Source organism: Carlito syrichta, unplaced genomic scaffold (assembly GCF_000164805.1).
Source record: "Carlito syrichta isolate Samal-C Ts95f unplaced genomic scaffold, Tarsius_syrichta-2.0.1 Scaffold311916, whole genome shotgun sequence".
NCBI lineage: Eukaryota > Metazoa > Chordata > Mammalia > Primates > Tarsiidae > Carlito > Carlito syrichta.
Window position 1 is genome coordinate 126,625 of NW_007256012.1, and position 18,083 is coordinate 144,707.

At 35.0% G+C, this 18,083-nt stretch overlaps 1 protein-coding gene across 1 annotated transcript; it reads right to left on the minus strand.

The window, feature by feature from the left end:
• Nucleotides 1-5,837: 5,837 nt before the first annotated feature.
• Nucleotides 5,838-6,827, minus strand: LOC103271827 (olfactory receptor 2L3). Its single transcript, XM_008069324.1, has one exon. The coding sequence runs from the start codon at nucleotides 6,798-6,800 to the stop codon at nucleotides 5,862-5,864; it is 939 nt and encodes a 312-aa protein (XP_008067515.1). The 5' UTR covers nucleotides 6,801-6,827; the 3' UTR covers nucleotides 5,838-5,861.
• Between the last annotated feature and the right edge of the window lie 11,256 nt (nucleotides 6,828-18,083).

Consider the following 18,083-nt stretch of genomic DNA (forward strand, 5'->3'; position numbering starts at 1 on the left):
AAAAAAAAAAAAAAAAAAATGCATACCTTTGCTTGTCATCTTTACACTTGGGATTTTGAGACCTTGTGGAGACTCAGTGGCAACCATGATTTCAGTCTTCCTTTATCTGGAGAAAGAGTTTCATGTTTATTTTGCTCATATTCACAAGGAGAATGTCCACTGAGACCTGGAAATTCTAAGCTCATTACTAATAACATAGGGTGGCCTGAGACCAAGGTTGAGGAATTAGTTTTGATTTTAGATGTAAATGTGTCAAGGTGTATCAAGGGTCAATTTAGTGGGGAAAAGAAAAAATATATTTATTTAGATTTTGCTAATATTATTGTGCCTGTCATGCCTTGTAAAATTCTATAATTCATACTTTTCCCTGTTTGATTTATATCTACAATAAGATTTAATACATTAAGATGGAATGGGGTTAATTTAATAAAAACCCATAAGTAGAAATTATTAAATGTCACATATATGGAAGACATCTTTAACTTGTTTTAGGTATTATGTAGCTTCAAAATTTTTTAAGTGACCATTATATTATAAAACAGTTTTTTAAATTAAAATTTATAATAAAAATGTTACTTCTGACTCTGTGTAACAGAATTTAGAAAATATTCAGTAATTGCACTTTTATTCCATAAAGTAACTTGCATGTTCACATTTCTCAGGGTTTCCTATAAATGATTTAATTATTCTACTCAGAAATAAATAGCATGGGTCCGTTTTAAATATTCTCTAAGGTTTTAAAAACATTAAAATTTTTAAAAAGAATATTTATTTATTTCATTGATACTCTGTAAGTATATAATTATGGGGTACAATTTAACAAATTGATACATGTGTATATTGTGCAATGATCCAGTCAGAATAGTTTATACACCTGGGGAAAGCAATGTCTTGATAGTCAAAGTGCACAGATGTTTCAATATTCATATGTCTGAAAGCATATATATTTTATCTGTTAAGTTTAGAATATTTTATTGGAACATAACAGCAGGTGACACATGTAGTGCACTGCTTTAACATCTTCTTTAGAAGACAAAACACATTTGTGCTGTGGTATGAAGTGAGAATCCTTATTTGAGAAGAGGGGACGATTTCCAAAGGAAAGACATCCTAGGTCATGCTTCGACACCACTCCTGGGCTCCTCTATGCAGATGTGGGGAATATGAGGTCAAACTCAAATGGACTTGAGATGGAAAACTCTAGAAGTCTGTGGTCTGATGCAAGGTGGATCCTCTTTCAGGGACAATGACTATGTGCAGGCGGCACAGGAGGGTAGATAGGTCAGGATGGTTCTGTGTGCAGGCAGAGAAGCTCTGAGGGAATCTCTTACAGCTCCTACCCAGCCCCAGGAAGCCCAGAGAAGGATTCTGAAACACTCCTGTTCCCTCTGAGAATGCTGTGGAAGGAAGTGGAAACTGAATACCTCACACTTCCCCAGAGAAACCACAAAGCAGCTTCAGAGTGGCCACAACTTGGTTTATACTGAAGGAAGAGACAAGAGTAAGAAAAATAAATGAAACTGAACTGTTTTTACTTTTTATTTTCTATGGTCATTCCAACTGAATTATTAATTAAATTATGCAGGACTTTAAATGATTAATCATTGATATTTACTTTGAAAAAGAAGCCCCATTCTATGTTTCAAAAATGCAAGATTCAGGTGATAAACATTTGCATCAAAGTCTTGTGTAAGGGAACTGAACATAGTGGTACATACCAGTAAACATCGCTTCTGAGAGCCTGAGGCAGGAAGATCCATTGAACCCAGAAGATTAAGATCAGGCTGGGCAACATAGCAAGACCTATCTCAAAATTACAGTTGTAAAGAATCTGTGAAATAATTAAAAGAAATTGTTCCCATACATGTTAAATAAGATATGTATCATTTTCTCTCCTTCATAAATAGGCATTTATGTGTTGAGATCAATTTCATTAATGAAACAAGATACTTGATAAAGAACATATTTTAACACTTTTTTTCCTACAAATTATGCTGTAGATTTTGTGAAATCACACTCAAATCTGAAGCTTTTGTTTTTTGGTGGACACTTATTCTAATTATAATGTGAAAATAATAATACAAATAAGTGGGTTTTTTTGGGAAGACCCTTTGCAGACTGACTCTAAATATTCAGTGGAAATGAAGTGGACTAAAATAAACTTTCTTTGAGGAAGAATAGTTTGAATGCAGAACAGGTGCATGGTAATCAAGATCTGGGCATATGAAGAAGAAGAGAGCAAGCCAGGGATGTTCACAGAGTGTGGTCCATGAAGTGATAGTGGAAAAGAGATGATGGCAATACTCTGCAATGACATGTTTCATTGTTAGGAATAGTGAGATGGAAGGGAGTAGAACAGAAGGATACGGTGAACATGTGGATCCAGGGATGTGTCCTTATGTAGATGATGCCTGATGTTAACCTTGAGAAAAGGGAGAAATATAATTTATCCTGTCAAAGAATTTCATGAGGATAGAGTGTAATGCACTGAAGATACAAGCCATTGCATCCCTAATGCAAGCAAGGGTTGACTTTCCATAGCTTGTTCAGATAATGGCATTCAATGTAGTGTGAAGAGAGCAAAAGCTTCAGGTGCAGATTTGTAGGGTATGATTCTGCAGATGTCCTTTTCTATTCTAAGTAAAATGATATCAAATATCTTTTATTTCGGTAATTCCGGAAGTAACTTCAAGGTAGTCTGAATTGATTGATTGTTTCACTCTACAATATAATGCTCGACACATACTTATATAGTTAAAGGAAATTAATCTATACATAATATTCCATAGTTACCATTTTTATAGTAGAGCAATTAAAATCCATTCTTTCAATAAATTCTCATTATATTTTAACTATAGACCTTATTGGACCTCTAGACTTAGTCATCTCACATATTTGCAAGTTTGTACCATTGAACATACTTCTGTCTATTTCCTCCTCCACCCCACTCCTATTAACCACCAATCTACCCTTTGTTTTCTATGTATTCCACCTATTTTTAGATATAACATATAAGTGAGATATGTAATATTTTTATTCTTGTTTCTGAATGTCAGTCTGGAATGAAGTATTAATAGAAGAAGAAGGAACAGAAACGTGTGCAGGGAGGCTAAGTCATGGTAAAACAATCATGTTCTGATTCCAACAACTTGTGAGAAGATATGAGAGTCATTGGGATCCTCCCCAGGAAACCTCCATGCCAGAAAATCTAAAAGATGCAGAAGCTTTGAGATGCTAAAGTGAGTGATAGACATTCCTATGTTGCTGCCACACATGTTTTCATTAATTAAGTGAGGAGATGACCTTTCCACACAGCTCTTGGTCACACTCCATCACTAGGACCTAGCAACACCAATGTTTGTCTAATAGTTTCACAAACTCTTTCATGGCAGGGCCTTTCTCTCATTCTCTGTTTTTCCCGTGATTCTGTTTACTATCTGTCCAAACTGGGCCATAGGTTTTTTTGGGGGGGTGGGGGAGGTGGATACTAATTGGAGAACAGAGACCAAATGGCTTCGATTCTTTTCCTCTCCCGTGTCTATTTCTCCAGTCACCTTGCCTAAAGCAAATTTCTCACATATTCTATATCTCCCTCTTCCTGCCCATGTGTGTGAATTGATATATGAGAAACCCTAGGTCTCCTGGTTCAGCACGAAGTCTTGAATCCATATACCATTCTTTATATATCTGAATTCTTTTCGGACATGTCTCAGAAAGCAAATGTTTCAATATCTGTGATAGAACTCAAATATGTCACAGCTTTGCTTAAAGTTATGACCAAGACTAGGTATAGATTATTTATTAGATTTTTGGTTCTAGACTTCAACATAAGAATAGGTCTCTCAAAGAATCAGGGTAAGTACACAATCTCTAAGGAAACAGACACAGAAATAAATTCACCAAGTTTCTATAATCATATTTCTTTCTTTTTAAAAATACTTGTATTTATTATGGTTTTGGGACTTTGAATGACACTTGGAAGGGGCAACAGGGATGATTTCACAGAACTCATAAGGCACATATTGAAAATTGCTCATGATAGCAGGGTTTCAGACATGAATCAACTCTATCTTTGGAGATTCTGCAAGACTTTCCACCTTTGTTATTGTTGCTGTCTTGTGGTATTATATTTTCTGTTTAAATAGAACTGAAATTTTATCTGTGTTTTCAGTGAAAAATCATAGCTAATAATATCAGATTCCAAATTCTAATTTGATTTGGTTTGGTTTGAAAAAGTCTAGTACAGAAAGGATGAGGACTTGGAGTAAGGGAGTGATTAGACGGACTGAGGAAGAGAGAAAGTCTTTAAAATGTTAATGTTGGGAGAATGTAGAAAAATTTAAGATTAAACGTATATACTCCAAGGAAAGAGAAAAAGGCCTAAATTAACTTGTTGCTATATTGTCTCATCATTTTGTGTGGCATGTCTTTGTGTCTTTCCTACAATGTAACGAGTGTTTAGTACGTACTTGGTCATTAGTTATAAGTAGTGTTTGTCTTTTTTTTTTTTTCATAAAAATTTGACTGTATTTTATTTAAGAGAGATTAGTAAGTCCTTCAGCAGCAAGCAATTATTACCTATTTCCACATTATTATGACATTTAAAAATAGTTCCTTGTGATGAGAAAATTATACTTAATTTAAATGAGGGAGAAGCAAGTTATACCAACTTGCCATTCTGTAAGTCAAGATTTAAATCACGAAATAGTCTAGCAAACACTAAATGCTTAATTGGCATGAGTATAAATACATATCCACATTCATATCATCTAGTGAAATGTGTACTTTCTAGTCTGGGGAATGGATTATTTTCAATGGTAATGCAGTTGACCCTTGAACATGTTGTTGAAAACCTGCATATAACTTTCAACGCCCCCAATCTTAAGTACTAATACCCTACAGCTGACCAGAAACATTAGCAATAATGTAAACAGTTGATTAACATGTACTTGTATGCTATATGTATTATAGACTGTATCTTACAATAACAATCTAAAGAATAGGTTATTATGAAAACATCGGTAAGAGAATAGTCTTTCACTATTTATTAAATGGAAGTAAGTCATCATAAAGATCTTCATCTTGTCATCTTCATGATGAGTAGACTGAGAAGGAGGAAGAGAAAAGGTTGGTCTTGATGTCTCAGGGATGACAGAGGTGGAAGAATATCTGCGTATTAGTGTACCCTTACAGTTCAAACCAGTGTTGTTTAAGGGTCAGCTGTGTATCACTAATTCATTGGCTTCTCTTCAGACATAATTATTTATCCTGAGGTAAACTTATTACAAATTACTTCTCTGGAATGAGCACAGTAAATACAGGCGTCTCTCAAAGAAGATATAAACTTATCATATTTTATTCACATTACTAAAAGAGTTTCTAAATCTTTGAGGAGCTCTTTCCAAAGCATTGTTTCTGTCAGTTTGCACAAGCATTTTGAAAAAGAAGAAGCTGTCCACACCACTTATGAGTAAAAAAAATATTTTATTATTAGTTAGCAATCCTAAATAATTTGACAATAGATGAGATAAATATCCTGAACTAATATGCTGAATGATATCTTTAGTTTGAACATTTTCCATTTTTATTTCTTCATATAGTAAAATAAAACTGCTCAAAACTTAATGAAAAATAAATTTCTTTTGATAAAATATGTATTTTTAATTTTGATAAAAAAATGAACACAAAGAAAAACGAAGTTGATGCTTGGGTATACACTGTCATCATGTCAAGCCTAATTTAAAAATCTTCTACAAATACTTTTGTTCCATCATCTAGGCATGGATTAATATCTTACTTAATGACTATTTATGCTAAATTGGCATAAACCTAGTGCTTGGACACTAAGGAAGAAAGTGTGTCTAGATTTTCACAGAGCAAAGTCTCTGACTCAATCGTCTCAAAGCTCCCATTACTTCTTTGTTTCTAAGACTGTAGATGATAGGGTTGAGCATTGGAGTGAGAATGGTATAGAAGACAGCCAGTGCCTTGTCCTCTGTTGGAGATCGGAAGGATCTTGGGCATAGATAAGTGTAAGCAAATGGTGCGTAGTAGAAAGTCACTACAGTGAGGTGGGTGCCACAGGTCGAATAGGCCTTCTTTCTCCCTTCTGCTGAGTGCATGTGGTAGAGAGCAAGGAGAACCTGGCCATAGGAAATTGCAATAACAATGAAAGGAAACACAAGAAATATAGACGTGCTTACAAATATGGTGTACTCATAAATCCAGGTGTCCATGCAGGCCAGAGTCAACATGGCTGGAACATCACAGAAGAAATGATTGATGGCCCTGGATTGGCAATAAGGGATATGGAGTGCATATACAGTATGAGCACAGGAGTTGATGCAGCCCAGTATCCAAGATCCTGTTATCATCAGCACACACATTCTTTTGCACATACGGATGGGGTAATGGAGAGGAAAGCAAATAGCCACGTAACGATCATAGGCCATGGATGTCAAAAGCAGTGCTTCTGCACCTCCTAAAGTCAAGAAGAAGAAACTCTGAACACCACACCCAATGAAGGAGATAGACTTGTTTCCACATAGGAAATCAGAAACCATCTTCGGGACAATGGTAGAGATATAATTTAAGTCAATGAGAGATAGTTGGCTTAGTAAGAAATACATGGGTGTGTGGAGATGCGTATCCAGAAGGATGAGGAAAATCATGGACAGGTTGCCAATTAGAGCCATCAGGAAAATGAGAACAATGACAATGAAGAGGAAAAGGCCAATTCTTGATGCCGGAAACAACCCCAATAAGATGAAATCAGTTGATGTTTGATTATAATTTTCCATTTGGCATTCGTATGATTTTTTCCTAAAGGGAGATACAGGAGTGAGTTCATCTTTATCCGCAGGGAATGCATTTCAAGACCCTCAGTGGTTGCCAGAAGTGAGAGTGATAATGAACCCTACATAAGCTATTTTTCCTATCCATCTATAATTATGATGAAATTCAATTTATAAGTTAGGCATAAGGGATTAACAATAATAATTGTAAAACAGAATGATTATAATAGTGTAGTGTAATAGAATTATTTGAGGGTAGTCTCTGTCTTTCTGTTTCAAAACATCTTATTGTATTGTACTTACTCTTCTTTTTGTGAGATGAAATATTTTGTGTGATGATAAAATGCTTATGTGGTAAAATATCTATGTGATGAGATAAAGTTAGGTGAGTAATGCAGACATTGTGATGCAGCGTTAGGCTACTATAAAAAATTTAAATCTTAGGAATTGTTTACTTCCAGATTTTTCCATTTAATATTAGCAGACCAGAGTTGATCATGGGCAAGTGAAACCATGGATAGTTTATGGAACACTTGAAATTTAAAAAAAATTCTTAGTTTTGTTTGACTTTAAATTATTCATAAAACGTATACCTTTTAAATGATGAACTGTTCTTACCATTTTTAAAAAGTTAAATTCTTGATATTGTACCCAGAGGTTAATGTGAGAAAAACATGTATAATCAAAAAATTTTAAAGAAAATGCAATTCATGAGAAATAAACAATTTTTAAAAAGTTTTAAATGAGCGTATTTTTACTTTTTTAATTGTAGAGATGTGGGGTACAAGTGAAGGTTAATTACATAAGCATTCGTGAATGCTTTATTGCATGTAACAAACTCAGATATTATCAAAATCTGATGTTATACTCAAAACATACACATAAAAAGTCAATGTAAATGCATACATTATAGGTCCATGTTATGAATAAATTAGTATTATGCTGACTGGATGTTTTTTTCTTCCATATTTATTCTTTAAAACTGATCACTAAAACTGCAACAGCCTACCACTCTTTTTGAGGAACTATGCTTTCTTCTTGAATGATCCTTTCACAATAATACCTAGTCAAACTTCCTTTAAGTCAGGTATTGTTATTTGATTCTTCTATTTAGAAATCTAGAATTAATCCTTAGTTTCAAGTATTTTTACACAAAGTATAATAAATATCTTTGATTTTCAATAACTACCATGATCTGTTTCTTTTGCCTCTTCTACCAATTTCCAAATGATATAGTTAAAGCACACATCTCAGCCGGGCTCGGTGGCTCAGCCTGTAATCCCGAGCCTTTGGGAGGCTGAGGTGAGTGAATTGCCTGAGCCCGCGGGTTCGAGTCCCACATGGGCAACTTGGCAAGACCTCATCTCTACAATAAATCAAAAATCAGCCGGGCGTGGTAGCACGCGCCTATAATTCCGGCTACTCGGAAGGCTGAGGTGGAAGGATCGCGGAGCCCAGCAGGTCGAGGCTGCGGTGGCCGGGAGCGGCCATTGCACTCCAGTCTGGGCGACTGAGTGAGACTCCAACTCAAAACAAACAAAAAAAAGCACACATCTCTTGCCTGACTATTGATACACCAACCATGTTTCTTCTCAAGTTCTCCCAAATAGGATGTGTATCCTGTCTTTTCGTTTCTAATATTATGCATTACTTTATGACTACTTCAAAAGTAGAAATTTGGAGGAATGGTCATTTATCTAAATGGAAAAAAAGGAGATAGTATACTGCAGTCTGCTGTGTAGAGATGGTTAGGAGGATTCTTCTCCAGATAGAAAACATCAGTAGATAACTTTGCACAATATATCTAAATGAGTTGTAGTTTTTTAGGTTTAAAAGTTATTTTAGAACCAAAGGTCCCCAGACTTTTGAGGAAGTGAAAAAACGTGAAACAGTAAGATCTATATAATGTGCACAAAACATGTGCCCATTCAAACATACACAAACATGTATATACACTGAGTTAAAAATGACTGGGAATATGTAGAAAGAAAATACAAAAATAAACTTTTTTGAAATAAGAATTCATATATGCCTGTAATCCCGTGCCTTTGGGAGGCTGAGGTGAGTGGATTGCCTGAGCCCACGGGTTCGAGACCCGCCTGGGCAGGCGAGACCTCATCTCTACAATAAATCAAAAAATCAGCCGGGCATGGTAGTGCATGCCTGTAATTCCGGCTACTCGGAAGGCTGAGGCAGAAGGATCGCCGGAGTCCGGCAGGTCGAGGCTGCGGTGGCCGGGAGCGGCCACTGCACTCCAGTCTGGGCGACAGAGTGAGCCTCCAACTCAAAAAAAAAAAAAAAAAAAAAAAAAAGAATTCATATATTAAGAATCCATATATTTTGTGATATGTCACAAAATCCACAACACAAATATTGCCAGCTTTATAAAAGAAAGTGACAGATAACAAAGATTAAGTATATAATAAGTAATAAAATATAAATTTAATGTTTCAAGAAAAATGGAAAAAATCTATCAGCAGGAAAACAGAAGCAACAACATGAATAGATTGACATTTGGAAAACACAGAAAAATTAGAAAACTAATATAGGAGAAATAACATATGCTCATAGGCATTCCTAGAAAGGTACATAGTAGAATAACAATGAAGTAAGCATTATAAAAAACACATTTTCTCAGAACTGAAATATATTAGCCACCATCTACAATTGACAAGCAAAGATCATAAAGAAAAAAATGACAAATATTTTATTAAAAATATTTTCGTCGTCTCTTGCACATTTCCTAAACATTCTCAACATTATTTGCAAAGACAGAATTCTAAAACCTTTTGAGAGATAAAATAGTAATAATAATGAGAATCAATATATATATATTATCCTCAAATTTTGCAAAAATTTACATTTTTTGCATTTTACCAGTGCATTCTGGAAGATGAAATAATGCTGTCAGCTCCTCCTCCCAGACATAAAATAGAATGCAAATATTTTGAGAAATAAGAAAAAGGTAAGAAGCATGGAGGTGGCTATGTTAGGGGGATTATTATCCACAGTGACCTGGGACATGAGTCAAGGGATGACATTTCAGATGTAGAAATTAAGATAAGCATATTGTTTGAAAATACATGGGCAAATATGGCAAAATCGTGAGTAAAATAATTTAAAGTTATTTCCTTTGGAATTAGGAAATGTTGGTTATTGGACCAACATTTTATCCAGTGGACTCTTGGTACCATGTCTATGTGTTAACTGAATAAAACAAAAAAAGGTATAAAAATTAATTCACAGTTCACAATTTAACCCACAATTTAACCCACAGTCATGAACAATAACAGAAGATTGATAGCTTTTTCTCTAAGATTTGAAAATGACAAAGATTTCTACTTTTACTGCTTCTAATCAACATATTATTGGAAGTATAGCTAAAGCAAGAAAGAAATAAAAGTTATCCTAATGTGAAAGAAAGGAGTAAGATTATTTCTATTTGCATATGACATAATCATCTATTTAGAAAACTTTATTCCAAGCACAGAAAAACTGTTACAAATAATAAACACAATTAGTAAAATTGCAGAATACAAAATCAGCAACAACAAAACCTGCTGCACTTCTATACACTATAAATTGTAAAAAACTATCTTATTTGTAATAGCATCAAAAAGGAAACAAACTACTTAGGAATAAACATAGCCAAGTAGTATCGTGCTTGAACATTGAAAATGACAAAATGTTGTAAAGAGCAACTAAATAAGATACAAATAATAGGAAATACATCCTATATTTATAGATTGGGAAGCTTAATACTGTTAAGATGCCAATAAAACCCAAAGTCACATAGAAATTCAACGAAATTTTTGCCAAAATTCTAATGACATATATATTTTCCAGAAGTAGAGAAACCAATCCAAAAATTAGATGTAATCTCAAGGAATTCTTAATAGCTTAACATTAAAAAAAAAAATTTAAGGTACAAATTTAAAAACTCATTCTCTGATTTTAAAGCCTACTAAAAACTGCAGTCATCCAGACAGTATGGGATTGGCATAAAGCCTGACATAGACAAATGGAAGAAAATAGAGTCAAGAAATAGATTCTCACATATATGGAAACATTTTTTGACAAGGGAATCTAGTTCATTCAATTGGGAAAGGACACTCTTTTATAAATTTTGTTTGGAAATTGAATGTCTGCATTAAAAATATCGAAGTTGGATCACTGCCTTATACCATATAGAAAAATTAAGTAAAAAATGAATAAAGACCTAAATGTAAGAACCAGAATTATAAAAGTATCGGAAAAAAAACACAAGGAATAACTTCACGGCATTGTATTTGGCAGTGATTTCTTGTATATGCCACCAAATGCATAAGCCACATACACACAAAAGAGATAAGCTGGACTTCAGCAAAATTTAGAAGTTTTGTTCATCAAAGTACACCATCAAGGATCTGCAAAGAATACGTATTTTCAATTACATATGTAATACGAAATAGGTATCTAGAATATATAAAATCTTTTACAATTTAACAAGAAATAATGTCAACTAAAAAATGAGACAGAAATTGAATAGGCATGTTTTTAAAAGAGATATCCAACTGGATAATAAGCACGTGCAATTTACTCAGTGTCAGTAATTATTAAGGAAATGCAACTTAAAGCAACAATGAGAGAACACTTGCCATCCGTTGGATCCATTGCGAAGTCTTTTATTAAAGAAATAAACAAACACAAAAAAGAGTGGTTTATCTTCTAATTACCCAAGACAAAACAAAAAAAGAAAGAAAGAATAAAATAAGTTACTAAAATAGAAACTTTTAATAGGTGATAACATGGTTGAGGAAGTGTAATCACATTTTAAGCACAAGTAAGATTATTTTAATGTTTCAAATACAATATTTTCAACATTTTCTTTTTCTGTTTCTTCATATCACCTGGTGTGACTGTATAGTCATTTGATCCTGCAACAAAGGTTTCTCAAAAACTTTAAACTACAGTTTGTACCTCATCCTCAACATAAAAGTATCTTAACTAGATCAGTTATAAAAATAATCTATACAATCTTCTGAGTAAATTAATTTGTGGATTTACTTATTCAGCATAATAAGCAAACTTCTGCAAATGTTGCCCAAATTTTAAGTGAATTTCATACTACCATCTTTTGAAGTTGAACAGCATTATTTCATTGCTTAGACATGTTTTTCCTATGCTGTTTAGAGTTGAAAAAAGCCTCATTTCAGTAACTTATTTATTCATAGAAGACACAGATTTTTCAAATATAGTCTCATTATCACAAACATGAATAATTGAATCATAGAGATTTGAAGAGAGTTATTTATGACAGTACAGTGACATAGTGACAAAGTCGGGAACCAAGAAAAAGCGTTCTGTAGAACTCTAGAAAATATAGTTGCCCATGAATCACATATTTTTCTTACCTACACTTCCCTTACTTTTGATCAAAAGTATTCTAAAAAAAAATTATTGACCAGAAAATAAGGCTGCTTTCTTTAGAGCAGTTTTGATCAGTTACATAGGTGTAGCAGGAGTCTGGATTTAAAAAATAATAAAAACAATGAATAAAAATAAAAGTGGCTTTAAGTTGGCCTGCTGGAAGTTTTATAAAAAATCTTAGATTGGATTTTTTTTGTTTTGAGAGAGTTTCACTCAGTCACTCAAGCTGGAGTGCAGTGATGTGATTGTAACTCACGATACCTTTGAACTCCAGGGCTTTTCCAACCCTGGCCTCCATATAGCTGGGAATACAGGAATGCCTAATTACGCCTGACTTTTCATATTCTTTAAAATTTTGTAGAAATGAGACCTAGCTATGCTGCTCAAGCAGGTTTAGGATACATGGCCTCATGTGGTCCTTTCTCTTTGGCCTCCTAAAGTGCTGAGATTGTAGGTATGAGACACCATGCCTGACTGGACTTTTAAAAGTCTCTAAAATCCAGGATAGTCTTCACCAGCCTTTCCAGAAATCCAGATCACTTCATCCCTTCCCAGGATACCTTTAATACCCTAATCATATGACTCTGTCAGACAGTGATCTCCCTCAATTGAACAGAGGGTTGGGGATCAGTAAACTAGGTAACAGGTTCAGTTTTACTGGGAAAGTTTAGAATTTATTGGTGTCATAAAGAAAGCCTTCATTTTTGAAAAGAAGCTGTGTATACCTAAATCTGTATGTCAATAATAAGAATTATTTAGCACTGATATCAATTATCCAGAATCTCAACCAAATGACCCAGAAGGGTGTCTTCTAGAGTACAGTCAAGGCTAATTCTCCTCAGTATCCTTGCATGGAATCCTTTGTGAGATTCTTTCTCCCTTCAAATCTTTCCAAAACTAAAAAATAAATAAATAGGCAGTTTTCCTTTTTGAAAAGCTTGCCCATGGCAGGTCTTTCCGCCATGAATCTTCCTTTTTCCTTCTTTTCTTCTCTCTAATAAACTCTGGTTTTAAAACTTAAAACATAAAGAAATAAATAGTACATAAGGTTTATATTTGAGGGGAACCCCCCCAAACTGGAATTTATCTATAAATATTGTGTATTTATTCTTACATATTCAAACTTCTCTGTTTGATGCAATACACCTACTGAGACACTTTTCCCCCTACCCCAAACAGTTTTTGAACTTGTTAATGTTAATATCTTTCAGTGCTTCTGTCATTTTCTGTCTTATCTCTTTCACATTGGCAAAATGTTTTTCTTTAAGAACTTTTTTCATCCAGGCAAAGTAAGTTTCTCTAGGCAAGATCATGTGAATAGCAAGGGTGGAAACCGGGGTCATACCATTTTTGGTCAAAAACTGCTGAATACTCTGTGCAGTGTGGGCAGGTGCATTGTTATGGTGGAAGAACTACTCACAGATTTGTCACAAAAAGAATTCACTGAAGCTGCAACACAGCCTGTCACAACAATGATACCTGGTACACTGAGTCTGATGGGTTCCTAGAGCACTTGCATAGGGGAAACTTGTACTACAAGGGGCTCACCTGTCAAAAGATAATTCTTTCTGTGTGTGTGTATTCTTTTTTTTTGGGTCTCCTTTCTAACTAAACAATGCATATTTTCAGCTGTTGAGAAGAGTATAAAGTTGGAGAACTATAACATAGGGTATAAAGAAGTGTAGAATATACAGTAAACATATAGCTAAATTAAATTCTACATGGGTGCATCAACACTAGTAGGTAAGTAGCTTGACATTTTTATGGACAGAGAGAAACTGATTACAAAAGTACATCCTTCGAATTCTGTTTTGGAGTGAGAATGGACTAATTCTGCTGTATTGTACAAGTTCACATGAGAGAATCTGGGTTTAAAAATAATTACTTCAGCCGGGTTCGGTGGGTCAGCCTGTAATGCCGTGCTTTGGGAGGCTGAGGTGAGTGAATTGCCTGAACCCGCAGGTTCGAGACCTGCCTGGGCAACTTGGCGAGACCTCATCTCTACAGTAAATCAAAAAATCAGCAGGGCGTGGTAGCACATGCCTGTAATTCCGGCTACTCGGAAGGCTGAGGCGGAAGGATCGCCGGAACCCAGCAGGACGAGGCTGCAGTGGCCGGGAGCGGCCGCTGCACTCCAGTCTCGGTGACAGAGTGAGACTCCAACTCAAAAAAAAAAAGTTACTTCTAGCTCTTATGCTTACTAGAAATATGAACTTTTATGGGTGAATCTAACTCTCTGGCCCTGTGTTTTACCAGTAGAACAGAGAGAAGAACCTGTGTGTCATTTATTTCAAGCTACCTATGAGACAATATACAATGAACATTTATTGCTTGACTGGGTATAAGATATCAGTGAAGTGTAGCTGCTTATTCTGGCATCTTCATCATTATCACTGTCATTACCATCAGCATAATCTCTGTCATTTATTGTCACACATTTCTTATCCATGAAAATTGTGCAATGATACAGTTTTCACAAAGTTTACATCTACAATGCCCATTTGATTCCCACAAAAACTCGTTAACCTGGTTGCTGAAGCAGATACTATCATTATTTCCCGGGAAGTTTAGCTTGTGTTCAGAAAGTTAAAAAATACATTGAAAAAATGAAAAGCATAAAGCACTGTTTGGCACAAATTGAATGTAAAATAAAAATGTGATAACACAGCTGCAAATCACATGGTTCCCTGTATCATTTCCAGAAGGGGTTCTTCAATTACTGATTATATATGTAAAATCTCTCTACAGACTAGTAATTTTAACCATTGCTATTTTTCCTTTTCTTAAGGTCCATTTTATATTTTCATATAAAGACACTAGTAGTTTTCAGGTATTTCGTTAGAAAAAGTCGATTCATATAAGTAAAACAACAACCAAGAAACAGCAGTGAGATTTTATCACATGTCATGTAATCACTCATTACTCATGGCAAAGCAAAGTAACACAACTCAAAAAACAAAAATGAAGTAGAAAATGGGAAATACCACCCTCCACAATCTTTGTTGTGTATTTGGACTATCTAGGTTTCTCTGGAGCCCGTCAGAAGCATACTCCATATAATGTGGCTCTATCTCATTGACCAATATCTCCCTTCCCATCCAGAAAACACGTTTATTAATTAACTACCAAACCACTTTCTGTTGTCTGTGTCCAGACTCCAGGATTTCTGCTGAACAGCATGGTAAAAAGTACAGTCACTCATTTTCAAACTTCACTTCAAATTTATGCCTGAAACAACATCCTCATAAACACTTGCCAATACTCCCTCCTTTCATGTGATCAATAACAATGCAATTCAAATTAGTACCTTTCAGTATCTTCCCATTTTAAAAGCTCACTACCTTGGTCAGCTGACAGCAGTCCTCCAGTCATCAATTGCACAAAGTTATTTTTCTGAGTGAACTTCCAGGACATTTAAAAATAAATGCATATATTCATTCACCATCCCTACACTTGAGAATTTTGAGACCTTGTGGAGACTCAGTGGCAACCATAACTCCAGTCTTTCTTTATCTGGAGAAAGAGTTTCATGCTTGTTGGCTCATATTCACAAAGGGAATGTCCACTGAGACCTGGAAATTCTAAGCTGATCACTAATAACATAGGGTGGCCTAGGCCAAGGCTGATGAATGAGTTCTGATAATGGATTTAGATGTTACAAAATGTCTCAAGGGTTCAGTGGGGTAAAAGAACAGCTATATTTATTTAGATTTTACCAATATTATTGTGTCTCTCATGTTTATGAAATTCTATAATTTGTATGTTGTTACTCAGTACATGCATAATAATGATGTGTCTGCATATATTGCTACCACAGTCACCTTTGAAGTACACTTCTTGGGAAGTTATGCAGTGACGCCAGTGCCTAGTCCAATTGTCAAAGAAATTTTGGAACTCTTTTTTTCTGGAATGGCCATCAGAGCTGTCATTGTTATTTTTTAGAACAATTAAGTTCGCAAATTTGCCACCATGTATTTGTAGCACTGTACAAATAATTGTATTGGAACACCCTCCCTTCTCACCTGATATGCCCCCCGGATGAGTTTTTTCTATTTCTGAAGATAAAGGAAATATTGAAAGGAAGACATTTGCTAACATTCAGGACATCAAGGGTAATTGACTATGGCAATGATAACTATTCTGGAAAAAGAGTTACAGAATTGCTTAGATGGGTGGTCTAGGTGCTAGTGTCAGTGCATAACTTGCCAAGGGGAGTACTTAGAAAGTGACCGTAGTGATATTCAGCAGTAAGGCATGTAGCACTTTTTCTCAGATGAGCTCGCAAACTTAATTGTCAGACCTTGTACTTTCAAATTGTTTATTTTCTTTAGAATTCCCATTATATTATAAAATAATTTTCTCTTACTAAATTTGAGAACACTTAAGGTACTACATAAAATAAAAAGGTATTTACTGGATATTTTCTAAATTTATTTAGAAACTTTTTATTTTATGTAGTACCTTAAATGTTCTCAAATTTCTTATGCTTCCCAGTAAATGAATTAGCTATTCTATTCAGAAAGAAATAACATTGGTCTATTTTTATTTTTTTAAGGTTTTAAGCGCATTTAATTTTTTAAAAGTATTTATTTAGTTCACTGATACACTGCAATTGTACATATTTATGTGGAACAATTTGATATTTTGATAGTCATTTATATTGTGTAATTATCCAATCAGGATAGTTAGTATATATTTCTGGAAGACAATGTTCTAAAAGTCAAAGTGTACAGATGTTTCAATATTCTTGTATCTGAAAATCTAAATATTGTCTTTGTTAACTTTAAAATACTATCTTTGAACATAACAGCAGATGTCACATCTAGTAAACTCAGGACACCTTTTTTACATCTTCTTTAGAAGATAAAACACATTTATGCTTAAAGATGAGGTGAGAATCCTTATTTTATTTGAGAAGATTGACTTGGAGATAATTTGCCTAGTAAAGAAAGATTTTATAGGGGGTTCTCAATGCAGATGTGGGGAATATGAGGCAGATACAGGGATGGGCTTGGCACACAAATCCATGGAAGACTGTAGTCTGGATTTAGGGCAGAATCCTCTTTGGGGAACAATGCTATGTGCAGGTGGTACAGGAGGGTAGGCCATTCAGGACAGCTCTGTGTTTAGACAGAGTAGTCCTGAGGGAGTCCCTTACAACTTCTACTCAGTTTCAGGAAGCCCAGAGAAGAAAAGAAGTCTTGAGACATCAGTATTCCCTCTGAGAATGCTGTGAAAGGAAGTAGGAAGTGAGAACCTCATGCTTCCCCAGAGAAACCACAAACCAGCCATAGAGTGACCACAATGGACTCTAAGTCAGAAAGTGTGTCTACATTTTCACAGAGCAGAGTCTCTGAATCCCTCATCTCAAGGCCCCCATCACATTCTTGTTTCTCAGGCTGTCAGTAATTGGGTTGAGCATTGGGGTGGGCATGGTTTTACTATGGTCCTGTTTGGGCAGACACTTAATGGAAGCACAGGAGAGATGAGACAGAGAGAGAGAGAGAGAGAGAAAGATAGACCCTGTCATAAAAGCGTTTGTGCAACTAGTGGACGAGCATTGGTGCTTCTAGGGCCTAGTGGAGTGTGGCCCAGAGCTGTGTAGAAAGAGCATTTCTTCACTTCATCAATGAACACAGTGTGTGGCAGCAGTGCAGGAATGTCTGTCACTCTCTTTAGCATCTCAAAAGTCCTGCAACTTTCAGATTTTCTTTTTTTTAATCAATATTTTTTATTTTGATATTGTGGGGTACAGTTAAGGGTTAGGTTCACAAATATGCTTCGTTTAGGCACCCTTGTTGATAAGAGGTGTCTCCCCATTCCCAGACAGATATTTACTATCATTAATCCCATCTCCCTTCCCCTCCCCCCCATAGTTTC

Bases quoted from the DNA above. Each gene is read 5' to 3' on its own strand.
- LOC103271827 (XM_008069324.1), bottom strand. From the start codon at position 6,800: ATGGAAAATTATAATCAAACATCAACTGATTTCATCTTATTGGGGTTG.